Source organism: Trichosurus vulpecula, chromosome 7 (genome assembly GCF_011100635.1).
Source record: "Trichosurus vulpecula isolate mTriVul1 chromosome 7, mTriVul1.pri, whole genome shotgun sequence".
NCBI classification, from domain to species: Eukaryota; Metazoa; Chordata; class Mammalia; order Diprotodontia; family Phalangeridae; genus Trichosurus; species Trichosurus vulpecula.
Window position 1 is genome coordinate 54,653,854 of NC_050579.1, and position 15,289 is coordinate 54,669,142.

The window sequence follows — 15,289 nt, forward strand, 5'->3', positions numbered from 1 at the left end:
CTTGTACTCTGTATGTTTACCACCCTAAAACAAATCACTTAACTCAACAGAACTACTAGTCAATTCAGTAATAAATGAATAAAAACAAGCTACAAAAAAAGTTTTATAGGAGTGCATGGCTCTAAGAAGCCATGATTAGAGAATGGTATAGACTTAAAAAAGATTAATTTAACTGAATAACTTTACTGAATTTTTCTCTTTCCAAGCAACTATGTTGGCATTATTAAACACAATCTTTATCCTATTTCTTATAGAGCTCACCAAAGATGTTTTCTTCAATGACTGCTCTTGCTCTTTGCTCTTATACAGTCCTAATTCTGTGTCTCTCTCTTCAACTATTTTATCATATTGATCCTATATGAAACAGAAAAGTCATATATATTCTGAAAAAAATATCAAAATCTAACACATCTTACTTAGTAAGCTTTATGCAACAAATGAAAGCTAACATTTGTAGAACATGTTTAAAAATCTCATAGATATAAATGATTGTCTTTAGGTTATATAATTCACAGACTTCCAGTTAATATAGTTTCCAAATTATCAATTCAAGATATACTAAACTATATTATTTAGTCATGGCTAAATAATATCAAAACCAAACAAAAAGGTAAGAACAAATGATTCTCTTATATGTGTAACACAGAACTTCAACAATTTAAAGATGTTATTTAGAATCAGAATAGTAGTCATATTGCTGCATACCAGAGTAAATTCCTAACTATGAATGGTCATATTAAACCTAAAGAAAACCTTAATGGTTATTACAGAAAGGCTGAATTAATTTTTTTTAAATGACTAATTTAAAATATTGCTAAGGTATTACATAAAAAAGATAATTGTTGCGTGGATATAATTTTCTCTTACAGGTATTCTCACTCTTCTTGATGTCATTATTTTAAACAAGACTATCAAAACAATTTAAAATCTGAATAAAATTTAAAATTACCTTATGTTTTTCCATAAGTGCTACCATTTCAGCAATTTTATGCTGACATCTTATATCAATTTCTTTCTGTAGTTTAACAGCTTCATCTGCTATTGCTTTTGCTTTTTCAACCTATCAATTAAAAATTATAAAAATAAAATATGTAAGCAATAGCTTAATTTTATTTGAACAATATCACACAAAAATACATATGTTCTATCATCTACATCACAAATTTAAAGTCAAGGCAATCAAGAAGATTAGAAAATTCACCAGCTTTGCCCTATTTGCATTTTTATTATGAAGTCTGATTATTTGCTTGACCTAGTTTTTACTTTCATTAGTTATCATATAAGTAAACAATTATGCATTTGATTGTTCCCATTGAACAAGATTCAAAGGTCAACCAATGTTTTCTACATAACATCAAGGTATAGCATCTGTATAAATGTTTCATAAATCAATTATAAATAGTACTTCTTTCATTAATTTACTGATGGCCCTTCAGGGTACATAATAGCTTTGATTTACTTACTAGCCATTAAATATATTATGATTATGCACAATGAAGTTTAAAATTGGACTTACATTTTATAATATTTTTAATTTAAGGTGTTTGGGTTTTGAGAAAAACCACTCTAAGTTGTTATAATAAACCAATCCACTAATTGAACATTTTTAAAGATTTCATTTGTCTAGGTCAATAGTAGGATTCTGTGAGCATAGTCCTTAGAAAAAGAAGTTAAATAACTTCACTACAACTTAATTCCTACACAAAAATTTGGACATAAATGTTAGCAACTATACTTTGAATTACTATAAAACTATCATTTAACAGTCCCAAGGAATTACCTTATATAAATTTAATACCAAATGTTTAAATTATTTCTATAATTAGTTTCTCAAATTTATTAAGAAGATTAAACCCTTTCTTTTTGAAAACAGGCAGATATTATATCATCTTAGATATAATTTTTTCCCACACATTTAGTTTTTCCTACCTCTCCCAAAAGATTTTCTTCTGATATGTTTTTGTTAGCAATTTCTTTTTGGTAGCTGTCAGTCATTTCCTCAATTTTTTTGTTAGCATCATCTAGCTCTGACTCTAAATTATTCACCTTAAAACAAGAAAGAAAAATATTTCCATCGATAAATGCTATGCCTTCTTTGATGAAAATCCATATTTATTTTTTGCTTTTGCGAATTTTGTTTTAATGCTAATTGACAGATAATTGCTAAGATTTTTTCTAGTTTTAATTGTCTGTGGAAACTCTATTGGAAATTCCTTTCCTCCAAAAATTATATTTTATCACGTGCTATTATTTAATATCACACAAAATCCGTCTTTTTAAAATTGTGTGTTCACAGCATTTAAGTTACTCAACTTCAGACTAATATAATTCAACATTTTATAATTAGAATAACTATTCTAGTTTGAAAAGGACAATATGTGATTCAAAAACATGAAAATTTAAACGGTTGTAATTAGCTGTTTTCATTAAATAATAATTTTCATTGACATAATGCTTTACTGATATAAATCATTCTGTGTACATTATTTGTTTTGATGCTCATAATGCTGACAGATACTTATTTTACAGAGGAAGAAAGTGATCCTCAAAAAAAATTAAAGGTTTGCCTTTAACAAAAAAAAAAAAAATGGCAAAGTTGAATCAGCAAAACAAGCTCAGTACTTTTCCCATTAATTTATGTTGTATTCCCATACTTGCTCAAATAATGTCAGTAAATCTAGATATGCTTTTAATATAATAACTATAATTTTGCTTTCTGGAAGATGTAATACATTATGATTAAAGGTTTAATGTGATACATTATGATTAAAAAGTTTCCTTAGTTCCAAAATATAATTCTCTTTGATAGGTAGGTAGCAATATTATAAAGTGTTGGTCAGATATGTGATTTCATTGATACAGTGAACCCCCACTGTGCATACTCTTTTCACTGATGCAGATCAAAAGTCCTCTGCAACCAAAAGTCTTGTAGAGTTGCTTGGAGTACTACTGAGAGGGCAAAGTGACTTGCCCATGGTGAAAAAGGCAGAACCTGAATCAAGGTTTCACTGATGCCAAGGCCAACTGTCTATACAGAACAACAAGTAAGTATAAAATGTTCATTGTTTTACAAGATAAAAATTTTAAATTATAGTATGAAAACTCCAAATACCTTTATCTCATAGGTATTCAACTGCTTGTTCTCTGCCAGACTTTTCTTTTTTAAGGCTTTATTCTGTAAAATGATTTTTAAAATAAACAGTTATACTTATCGATATTTTTGTTTTATCCTGACCTAAGAATCATGGCAAATACAATACTATTGTTTTTAAAATTACTGTTGTAATAACATTTTAAGTTTTCTAAACTGCCTGTAAATTGAACATACCTCTTGCTGTAGTTCTTCAAAGGATTTGTTTTTATTTTCCATTTGTTTTTTTAAATTGTTAAACTAAAAACAAAAAGATATTTTATAGTTATTTCCTACCTTCATTGGGATTCCAGACAATTACTTTATTTTGGTTTTCCTGTACAATACTTCACTTTGAAAGTATAACTTAACAAATTCCATTAGATAACATGAAAAAATAATTTCAAACATCAACTTTACAAGTACAAGATTAGGGATGTAAATACGTGTGTGTGTGTGTGTGTGTGTGTGTGTGTGTGTGTGTGTGTGTGTGTGTGTGTGTAATATAGAGTTGCTGTTCAGCCATTTTCGTTGTGTCCAACTCTTCATGACCCCATTTGGCAAAGAGTAATTTGCCATTTCCTTTTCCAGTTCATTTTACAGATGAGGAAACTGAGGCAAAGTTAAGTGACTTGCCAGGGTCACATAGCCAGTAAGTATCTGAGGTCGTATTTGAACTCAGAAAGATGAGTTTTTCTGCCTCCAGACCTGGCATTCTATCTACTGCACCACCTGGCTACCCTATATACAAATATTATGTGTAGCATACGTATATGTTACATATGTATATACATACATGTGTGTATGTACATGCACAGTAATTACTAAGTACAAGTATAGCTGCCTTGCTGTGACAGTATGTGTTTTTTATTCACATCATTTGTCTAATATGACTGTTTAGATTGATATCTTTTGAATGACAGTTGACTTTCTCTAAGGAGGCTTTTCAGTGTTCTGAGTTTTCATGCAATCAGTATAATATTTCCTTCAAAAAGCATATTTGGAGAATGCCACCATCAATAAGGACTCCTTCTGTTTGGATGTTATGCAGAACATCATACTGGCAAACACCTTAGGCAAGCATATGTCTCCTTGTTTTATACTTCACTTTTTGTTGATAATCAATCACTAGGTGAACAAAATTGTCTCCATAGTCACATAGGTGAAAGAATACTGTACTTAAGATTTTAATGTTTGTGTAAGAGACACATTATTTGAAGATAGATTCCAATTCTGCATTTTGTTTTACCTAGGAAAATTTTTTAAAAATATATCAACAAACAGTGTTATCTTATACTTTCTAAAACTCAGCTTAATTTGTGACTATGAATATATGGACAGCTACAGAAGATCACCTGCAAAAGCCTGCCTGTTCAACTCTCACCTTTTTCCACAAAGGATATCTTCAAAGGGTACCAAAACCATTCATAGATTTTATAGAGATGAAAAAGTAGTATATGGGCCAATAGTTGTTGATATCTTGTACCTTTTTAAAAACTGAAAGTCACATATGTGATACTTTTCACTGTTTGGAATCTTCCTCTCTTGAAAACAAATGAATTTTTAAATGTATTTAAAACTAACTACCTTAAAAATTGGGAAATTGTGGGGATTTTTATTATTCAGCCTTAATAGTGGAAGGCACTGTGCTAAGCATTGGGGATAAAAATACAAGCCAGTATGACAGTCCCTAACCTCAAAGAGCTAGCATTTAAATAAGGGAAGATTCACACATAAGGGGGTGCATAAAAGTAGAGAGGAGGAGAAGGTATTTATTTATACAGGGACATGGTGAGAAGACTGCAGGAATTTTCAAGGAGGCTTGATTCCTCATAAGATATGGCAAAAGGTTCACCTATCAGAATAGAGAGAGCCAGGGGTAGAGTTCACATTTCTCATGGAGTAGAGATCATCTAAGAGTAGTTCTACAACAAAGAGACTGAGTTGGACATTTCTATTCTTTTAATACCCAATTCTGTGACCTAGGGATTCTGACTAGGCTGTATGAGTTGTCCCGTGCCAGTTTTTTTTTCAACGTAATAATTCATAGAATTGTATTGTTGTCTTATAACTCAGTCTTTCAAGGAATAAAATCTGGGATGGATTTTCTTTTAACACAGCTCATGAGTATGAGAAAATATTCTAGGTCTTAGTCTCTTCATTTCAGCAGAAAATATCTGGGGCCATGAGGAACATAGGTTCTCTGCCTCTGCTCTGTCATTTAGTTCAGCCTGGGGGGCAATGGTCAGAGGAGATAATTGCCTTTTTTTGCCAAAGAATATTGTCCCTCCTATCTTATACTGGCAAATTAGAAATATTGTCTTCTAGGTGAAGCTAGGTGGCGCAGTGAGTAGAGCACCGGCCCTGGAGTCAGGAGGACCTGAGTTCAAATCTGGCCTCAGACACTTGACACATTTACTAGCTGTGTGACCTTGGGCAAGTCACTTAACCCCAATTGCCCTGCCAAAAAGCAAAAAAAAAAAAAAAAGAAAAGAAATATTGTGTTTTGTTCCATGCAATACTGTAATGCTAAAATTAATTACCCTTCAAAACAGTACTTCTATTTTCCATTATCTTTCATAAATATTTAGTGGAATAATTAGAAATTCTTAGAAAGGTTTAAAACTTTAAAATGATAATAGACTCTACTCTCTAAAATGTATAATTTTAATCATACCTTGTTTTCTAACATCTTTAGTTGTTTATCTTTTTTCAAAATTTCATTTTCAATGCTTCTAGCCTGAAAAAAAAGTTTAAGGTGTTGTTTAAAAGGTGAGCATGCACATTTTAGTAAAAGATTTTTTTTCTATTTGTAGTCTCTGCCTTCCGGTTTATATAATCTCAATTCAATATTCAACTTTATTTCATGAACTTTCCCATTTTATTTTTGTATCCTTCTTTTAAAAAAACCTTCCCTCAAGTGTTTCATATTCCTTGAGTAAATTATCTTCCTTTTAATTTTAAAACATTACTTTAAATTAGCCAAAAAAATTAAACTTTTGTGATATTGTGTGAAAGAATGATATATTCTTATAGTTAGGAGAATTCACATCTTATTATTACTATATATTTAAAGTATTGTTTTGATGTTGTAAAATTGTAATAATAGGATTCTGGAAACATTACTTTAAATTAGCCAAAAAATTAAACTTTTGTCATATTGTGTTAAAGAATAACTACATTCCCATAGTTAGGAGAATCCATCTCTTATTATTACTATATATTTAAAGTATTGTTTTGACATTGTAAAACTGTAATAATAGGATTCTGAAACATACTCTTCTGAGAAGACCTCTAAGGAATAGAGAGCTTCTCTTCATCAAAGATAATCTAGAAAGTAAGGAGAGTTACAACATAACTAATGTGAAAATACGTTTAATAGGAATGTATATGGAGAGCCTATATCAGATTGCACACTTTTTCAGGAAACAAAACAAGATCTAGAAGAAGCTGAAAACCCTAGTAACTTTGACAACCCAACTCTAATAACGACAATAATTACTAACAACTAACATGTCTATACCACTTTAAGACTGGCAAATCACTTTATAAACAATATCTCATTTAATATTTCTAACTCTGCAAAGTAACTGCTACTATTTTCACCATATTGCACATAAGAAACTAAAATTAAAAAACTTAAATGACTTATGCAAAGTCACAGAACTGATCTGCCTCAGGCTAGAAGTGACATCCAGACCAAATAAGATTGAACCAGCTAACTCCAGGGATGAGAACAAAAAGAGTGGGTCACTGAAAAAGGAAATTCAATAGAAATCAAGACCTAGTTCCCTTTATATTTATCTGAAGACTGGAACTACTTAAGTTTTTGAAATCTCTTGTAGCTTTCTCCTTCTGTTTATTTTAACCCCCTATACATTATCTGTAGATTTCAGTTGTAATTTAGAAGCCAAAAAAAGTATTTTCTTATTTCAGAGCACAGGCAATCTGGGCAAAAGGAACCATGGACAGAGGGGATAGCAGCAATTCTAAAGGTAAAAAACAGGCTGTTCTGGACTCCAAAGTGGAAGAAAGTTGGGCAAAGGGAGCTGGCCAAAGACCAAGAAGTATTTCCAGTATTTTAATACTGATGAGAAATCCTGTAAAGCATTACAAAATTGAAAAAGCACAGAACCTAAAAAACTTAGGTTTTATATGTGAGACAATATAATGGATCTGGAAGATAGGACAAGAAGTTCCAACCTTAAATTAATCAGAATTCCAGAAGGAAACAAAAAAGGTAGACACTGAATTCTAAGAAATAAATAAGGAGAATTTTCTGGACCACAGAATGGGAAACATTCCAACTGCCTGTGTCCAAGGATTATAACTGTTAAATTTCAGAATATGACAAGAAAAAAAAGTGTGAAAAAAGTAAAAAAAGTAATTATATGTGAAAAAATTTTGCTGATCGAATAGTATTGTACCACATTTGCTTTGGAGTCAGAGAACCTGGGCCCAAATTCTGCCTGGCACTTACTATCTGTGTAACCCTGGCCAAGTAACATAACATCAATGGACCTCAAATGTTTTTTCATATGTAAAATGAGAGGTTTGGACTAGATGGCCTTGAAGATCATTCCTCATCCAAATCTATGATTCTGTGCCCTTTGATCATAAAGATCCCTGATCTCCTTGATTTAAATGTTCCCTTTAATACTACTAATAACAACTCAGACATGCCTGCCCATCCTGGGCAACTCTTGTCCATATCCTCCCATAAATGTAACACAAGAGGTCTACCCAATTTTCTGGGGGGCCTTCCTCACTTTCTCTTAACATCTCCAAGATACCAGTGAAGTATACCATCTATCCAATGGTTATCATCTTTTTTTAATCATATATTTCTTTGATAACATCCTTTACTTTGGTTCTTCTTCATATTTCCTTATTATGTGTTACAATCCACTCATAACTACCATGTGCTTCTCCATTGACCTCTAAGTGATACTCATTTTTAATTCTTTGGAGACTTACCATACAACACCACTAGTAGAATATATGTATTTAAAAAAAAACAAACAGGCCTTAATCAGGTAGAACTTTGGAGATATTTAAGAAACTTTACAATTTCCCACAGATAATTCAGCCTGCTCTTTCCCTATTTAATTCTGGGCTGTTCATTTATATATGGTATCTATACATATGTGTGTGTATATAAAATAGATAAGCTCTATCTAAAAACTCTCCAACTATATATTGGTCTAGAGTCTAGAGTGGGGAACCTATGGACTAAGTCATTTTGAGGCATCTCCAGACACAGAAATAATCCTACATTTTATTTTATAATCTCAATAAGATGCCAGTGTGCATATCCGTATTCTACAGCAAGAGGTCCTTTCAGAAACAAAGGCTCACTGCAGTGTAATATGAAGTTGAGTGGAGAAACTCCACTGAGGATCTACCTACTACATTGGAGGCCTTCATCCAGTTCCTATATTTTGTGGTTACCAGTGTAATACTTAGGTTATTGACTAGTGATAGCTCTCTCTTGTTGCATTAGTGACTTACTTCCTATGTAAAGAATGCTTGTTTGGAAAAATTATTATGCTGTTTAAATCCAACTTTATGTGATTCGAAGTTGCTTGTATCCAGAATGTTGCCTAACCTCAGTAGCTCACCAGGAATGAGGGAAATGGCTACAAGGTATTTTAGGTTCCCTTCATGCCCTGAATCCATTCAAAGCATTCTTTTTTGAGGTCCCCACACCAAGGACTTGTTTTGGGTCCATCAAAGCTTGCGTTCTGGGTTCCCTAAAGATGATTCATATGTGACTCATGCAGAAACCTTTGTCAAAATCCTATATAATGTAAACTTTTCTGACCCTGGAAGAGGGAGCCACCCCTGAATTCTGGCTTGCTCACTCTCTACCAAATGACCTAATAAATTTCTTTCTAAAATTATTTCAGATTTTGGGGTCTGTTCTCATGAACAACTCTTCCAATTTTGATGTTGTCTTTAATACAATTTCTTATGCACAAGTCATCAGCAGTAATATGCAACAACCTATGTACTCCCAACATAGTTCTCTTCATTGTCTTTTGGGTCACCCATAATTTTGATTCTTCCAAGTTTGTAGTGTTCCATGATTTGTTGTTATGTAGTTTCACTCTAATATTGTAAGGGCAAGCAAAGTGGGACTTTTTACTGTTTTTTTTCTTTTAGAGTGCTTCTCAGCACTAAGGCAATCAAGTACCTTTGAGTGAGTCTTGCTTTGTTTGCAGGAAGGCCCACACCCTTTTGCTAATTAGCTGTGAAGCCCTGGAGAGGTGTCAAACCCCTGAGTGGTATGAAGTTCCAGGGCCCTAAACAGGGTATATATGCTCTGAGGTTAGCATTTTGTTTGGGGCTCACTCAACTGAAAGAGTGGTGTGTGATTTGACCAGAGGATACTCTTGGTAGCCACTAAGGAGCCCCCTGGCTTTGAAAACCCAGGTTTGGTGCTTTTCTCTCTGGTAACTATGTATGTAATGTCTTGGACAGAGAGCTAGAAGCCTGTCTGCTGATTTGTGTTACTTTGCTCTGTTTATATAATAATTTCTGCTTGTAACTTCTGTTTGCGTTTTCTCTGAAGTTCAAGGTGCTCACTTTTCCCCCTGAACTAAGTGAATGATATATGCGTGTTTAATTAAAGTAAGATTGTTAACCCCTTAAAGTTGCTTTCCTTTTTCAGTAACAATGTTTGAGACTTTTTCCACACACACAATATCCTCCCATCCTTCTTGTATTTTGAGAATCAATCCCTCGATGCCCTCAAAATTATGTCACTGCCAGCACAGATGTCCTTCGTCTAGCACTTTTTTTACTTTATTTTCTTCTGGGCCATTTCCACCCTGTCAAGAAGCACATCTGAGATTGCAATGTTAGAGTTCAAAGTTTGTGTCTCCACTGTTTGTTCATAGCATAAAAAGTTTGCAGTGAAAAACTTTAAGGATATTTTCCCTGTTTTTATCTGCTCGTTAAGCAGTTTCGTCCTTAAATCCCTATCAAATTACTTTGCTTTGGGTCTTTGGCCACATCTTTTAAAAACTGGCTTTGTTCTAAAATGCTTCTCTCTGTTTTACGAGGCAATGTTTTTCACAAACTCCCCCCTCCTTCTGCAGAAGACTTAACAAATGAGTTTATAGTCTAAAACAGGGCTGTCCAAAACACGGGCCATGCGCCCCCCATGTGGCCTGCCCATGTCCACCACAAGCACAGAAACCAACACAAATGCTTTAGTTAAAGCATTCATGTCAATTTTCATGGCTGGAGTAAACATGGTGTATTAAACAGAAGGGCTGCATAAAATCACACTGTGGGCCACACTTTGGACAGCCCTGGTCTAAAACAATGTTGCCATTGGTCACTATCTTTGGCAAGGTGAATGAGTATTTGCTGACTTAAGTGGTTTTTAGGGAATAGGTTAGATTGTATAACTGCTGAGTTTTAATTATTAAATTCTGTGATTCTATGATACAGGGAACTACATGCACACAAGAGCCAAACAATATGGAAATATAAAAAAGAAGAAAGAAGGATACTCAACAGGACAGAGGGATACAAAAAGATAAGAGAGATTCAAAACCTCAACTAGAGAAGGTAAAAGAGAAGAGATAGAAATGGACCTGAAAAGAGACCTGCAGGCCACCTTGTCTATGCAATCCTAAGGGGAAAAAATCATCACCACAGCAGAGAAACACATGTACCTTTTGCTATGTTCAGAAGAAAAATATGATCTTCTAGAAGGGAAAGTTACTTGATTCTCTTGGAAAGTACAGGAGAAGTTTACTGTCAAAGGATTCAGATTAAAGTCTTTTGTTAGGTTGAATAAAACCTGTCTCATAACTGTTTGGTTTGAATGTTTGCAAGGGAGCTAAGAATCCCTGAGACAAATCCAGATGTTCTCAGTGGAAACTCTTATAACTGGAGGCATAAGCCACAGATAGTATTACTGAAAGAAGACCTTAAAGTGAGCCCAATCTGTCATGTCATGGGCTAAACAATTAACACAAGTACGACAAATATAACTTACATTTTCTTCACTCTCATTCAATTTACTTTCAACTTCTTCACTTTTTTGTCTTGACTGCTCTTTCACTGCATCTAGTTCATTCCTATAGAAATTTAAAAAGAAGGTAAAATCGGAACTAGAAGGTTTTTTTTTCCAGTTTCCTATGTTAATACGGTTTTTTTTTTTTGGTTTGGTTTTGCCTGAAAATCAGGCTTTATAGACAAGTTTACTTACATTTTAAATGAGATTACATTAATTTTTCTTCTCCTAAACCTCCAATTAAAAAGTTTTCTCTATAAAAAAACATTTTTCCAGGAAAAAAAATGATCCCTAACTAAAGAGATGAGTATCATTTTCTCTTATTTTCATTTATAATCAATCATTTTAAAAACATGATTATAAGTTCATGATTTCATAGGAGTGAATTAGGATTAGTTACTAATGACTTTCAATAAAGTGTTGCCTCTTGAAAGTAAAGATAATACTATCAACAGAAAAGTGTGCATTCAAAACTATTGTTTCAAAATAATGGTGGTTTGTAGTGAGCCTCTATCCTTTCCCTTGTACTCCAACTCTCTCAACCAGCCTTCTTTATAGTCAAAATAATCAATTAACCACTGATTTTCCTTGCTTCAATAGGTTTTTTGTTTCTTATGGCCAATGGTTATTCACTGACAAGAATGGTAAATAGCTGAGTTGTCCTTTATAAAGAGGTAACTGGCCAATATGAGGATTAAACTTGTTCTTTGCTTTTCCACTTAGAATAATTCAAATTATGTTTCTCATTTCTTTCATACGTGTCTAAACAATGTCTGGCTAAATAATTTGATGTAAATATTTTTATGAACTAAAAATGTCCACATTTTAAACTATACAAAACATTAAACATTAATATTCATTTGATTAGATGACAGCACTATTGATAGCTACAAGTTTAAACATCTTATTGGCCAGTTACCTTTGTATATGTGGAGAAAGAACTAACACCAAAGAAAGAATGGTTTTTTAGAAGGTTGAAGTATATCTCATATAAAATTAATATGAATTAAGTGCAATATACTACCAAAAAAAATATTAACCTGTTAGATTAAAAGGTAATAATAATGTAATAGGCCCAAAATATTTAATTAGCCACTCATTTTCCTTACCTCAATAGGTTTTTTGTTTCTTCTAGATTTTCAATTTGCTTCATCATCTTTTCTTCTCGCTTTTTGTTATCCTAAACAAATAAATAATTTATGTTATCCAATTAATTATTTCACATATATTTTAAAAACAAAAGTTTTTAAAACTAACATTAAAATCATTCTTACTTGGAACAAAATACACCAAATTCAAGGTCTATCAACCTCCTCTTTTTAACTTGTCTTTGTTTCCTCCACAACCCCGCTAACTCCCTCTACTGAAATACTACCCATCTGTGAAAATCTTCTCCAACCTTCAAGAACCAGTTCAAATGCTAACCCACACCAATTTGTCTGGAAAGTAGAATAGTAAAGAAAGTAACACAAGTCTAGAAAAGTTGGATAGTGCCAAACTTTAAAGAATCCTTAACACCCAGGAATAGAATCTAAACTTTATTTTGTAGACCCACTAAAGATTTTGACCAGAGGCATAGAATGACCTCAACTATGTATAAGAAAGATGATTGCCATGGTGGCATGAAGATTGGTTTGAAGGAGAAAGGAATTAGAAGCATGAAGACCTGTTGGGACCCAATTACGATAGTGCCAGTGATTGGTAATGAGGGCTTAAACTAGAATTGTTATAGTAGAAATAGTGAGGTAGGTATGAATAAAAGAGATAACCTAGAAGTGAAATCAGCATGACTTGATAATTAAATATTAATTCAATAAGCATTTATCAAGTGCCTGCTGTGTGCCATACATTGTGCTAGGCACCAGGGATATAACTATGTGATCTACTCTATAATATCAAAAACAGTCTCTGCCCTTGAGGAGCTTACTTTTGAGGAGAAACAACATGTATGCAGGTAAGTAAATACAAAATAATATTTAAAATTATTTCCATGGGAGAGGGCACTAACAACTGGAGATAAACACGAAAGGCAGGCCTCATGTAGGAAGTGGCTCTTGAGCTGAGACATGAAGGAAGCTAGAGATTTCACAAGGTAGAAGAGGACAGAAATATAGAATACAAGGCAGAAGTGGGGAGAAAGCATTGCACACATGATAGGCAGCTCAAGCAATGACATAGAAAATAGGCCAGTATATCTAGACTTTACAGTATATGAAGAAAGTAATATGCAATAAGTATAAAAACATAGGGTAGAGCCAGATTGTGAAGAGTTTTAAATGCCCTTCAAATGCATTCTTTGTGTTAGCAAAAGATGAGGAAGAGTCAAAGATAACCTTAAGGTTACGAACAGGAGAACAAGAATGTAGTGGTGCCATAGAAAGATGTAGTAAAGTTAGAAGAAGGGAAAGTTTTTAAGGGAAAAGAAAATAAACCTGGTTTTGGACATACTGATTTCAAAATACTTTAGGGAGATCCTATAGGCAGTTGGAAATGTGAATCTGGTATGCAAAACAGAGGTCAGGACCAGAGCTATAAATTTAGTAGTATTTGCACAGAAGTAGAAGTTGAAAACATGGGATTGAATGCAGCTGCCAAAGAAAAAAAAAGGTCTAAAAACATACCCTTGAGAAACACACAAATCAATAAGTAGGAATAAGTTGAAGGACCAGTGATGAAGAAAGATGAACAGATAGAAAGACAGAAAGAGTATTGGGAGAGAGTTCATGATCAAAATTAGACTTACACTTTACACTCCTCCACACACTCCATGACCCAGTGACACTAGTTTCCTTCTTATTCTATCTCCCAACTCTCTGCATTTTCGCTGGCTGTCTCCCAGGCTTGGAATACTCTCCCATCTTTGCCTTCTGGCTTGCCTGGCTTCCTTCAAGTCCCAGCTAAAATCTGACTTTCTACAGGAAACCTTTCCTGATCACTCTTAAATTTAATAATGTTTTCTCTTTGCTGATTATTTCCAATTTACTATATATATATATCACTTATTTGTACATAGCTGTTTGCATGGTATCTTTCCCATTATACTATGAGCTCCTTGAGAAAAGGGGCTGTCTTTTACCCTTTTTTATATCCCTAGTGTTTAGTGCCTGTCACATAGTAGGTGTTTAATAAATGTGGACTGACTGACATTTACAATTAGATAAGGGACATAGCAGGGCATAGAGAAGAGTACTGTACTTGGACTCAGCAAGTACTGGGCTTAATCCTTGCCTCCGACACTTATTAGCTGTGTAATTCTGGGCACCTCAGGAAACTCTCTAAGACTTTTTATTAAGTAATAGATGGGTTTAGATCCATTTTGGGGTTTCTTATGCTAATGAAACCATAGATCCTTGATATATTGACGTAAAATTAGATTTATGGTTTTATCTGATGATTTCAACAAAATTTTTTGCCCATTATCAATGCCAGCCCAAAAAGAATAAAAGAATTTTAGAGTTAGGAGAGGTCTTAGAGATAATGTACTAAAACTCCATCTTTCAGATGAGAAAAAATTACTTGTATTTATCAACTTACATTAATATCTTCTTGCAGTTTTTTGGATTCTAGGGCTGCAGTCATTCTTTCTTGTGCCATCTGTTTGTTTTCTAGCGAGAGCTTGTTGAAATTTGCAGTTAATTCAGTACTTTTTAGCCTATTAAAACACAAAATGAATTAAATGTATTATGTACTTTTATTTTCTCATAATTTCATTCCTCCCTTCTTCACCGAATTTTTAAAAGGAAATAAAAACAAGTTTTTTTCTCCCATGTAATTTTTCACTCAGCAGCCTATTTTGCATTTAATTTTTTCTCAATTACAAGTATTAATGTTCATTTTTTTTAAAAATTGACTTCCAAATTCTCTCCTTCCCCTTGCCCCTCAACAAGGCAACCAATTTGATATTTATAGAATATACATAAGCAGTCACGCAAAACATTTCCATAACAGCCATGTTGCAAAAGAAAACATAGACCAAAATATGAGAATAATAAAGTTAAAAAATGATGTTTCAATCTGCATTCAGACTCCATCAGTTCTTTCACTGGAAGTGGATGGCATTCTTCACCATAAATCCTTCAGAATTGTCTTGGATCATTGTATTGCTAAGAATAGCTAAGTTATTCCCA

General features: G+C 33.2%; 1 protein-coding gene across 1 annotated transcript in view; it reads right to left on the minus strand.

Annotated features, from left to right (window-relative positions):
• Positions 1 to 15,289, minus strand: part of SYCP1 (synaptonemal complex protein 1) — a 96,352-nt gene that overhangs the window by 19,858 nt on the left and 61,205 nt on the right. The window contains exons 18-25 of the mRNA XM_036768183.1: positions 14,697 to 14,814; positions 12,272 to 12,342; positions 11,145 to 11,226; positions 3,329 to 3,391; positions 3,113 to 3,175; positions 1,930 to 2,046; positions 950 to 1,060; positions 262 to 354 (exon numbers count right to left, since the gene is read on the minus strand). Coding sequence (XP_036624078.1) covers positions 262 to 354; positions 950 to 1,060; positions 1,930 to 2,046; positions 3,113 to 3,175; positions 3,329 to 3,391; positions 11,145 to 11,226; positions 12,272 to 12,342; positions 14,697 to 14,814 — 718 coding nt within the window. The remainder of the gene's footprint in view (positions 1 to 261; positions 355 to 949; positions 1,061 to 1,929; positions 2,047 to 3,112; positions 3,176 to 3,328; positions 3,392 to 11,144; positions 11,227 to 12,271; positions 12,343 to 14,696; positions 14,815 to 15,289) is intronic.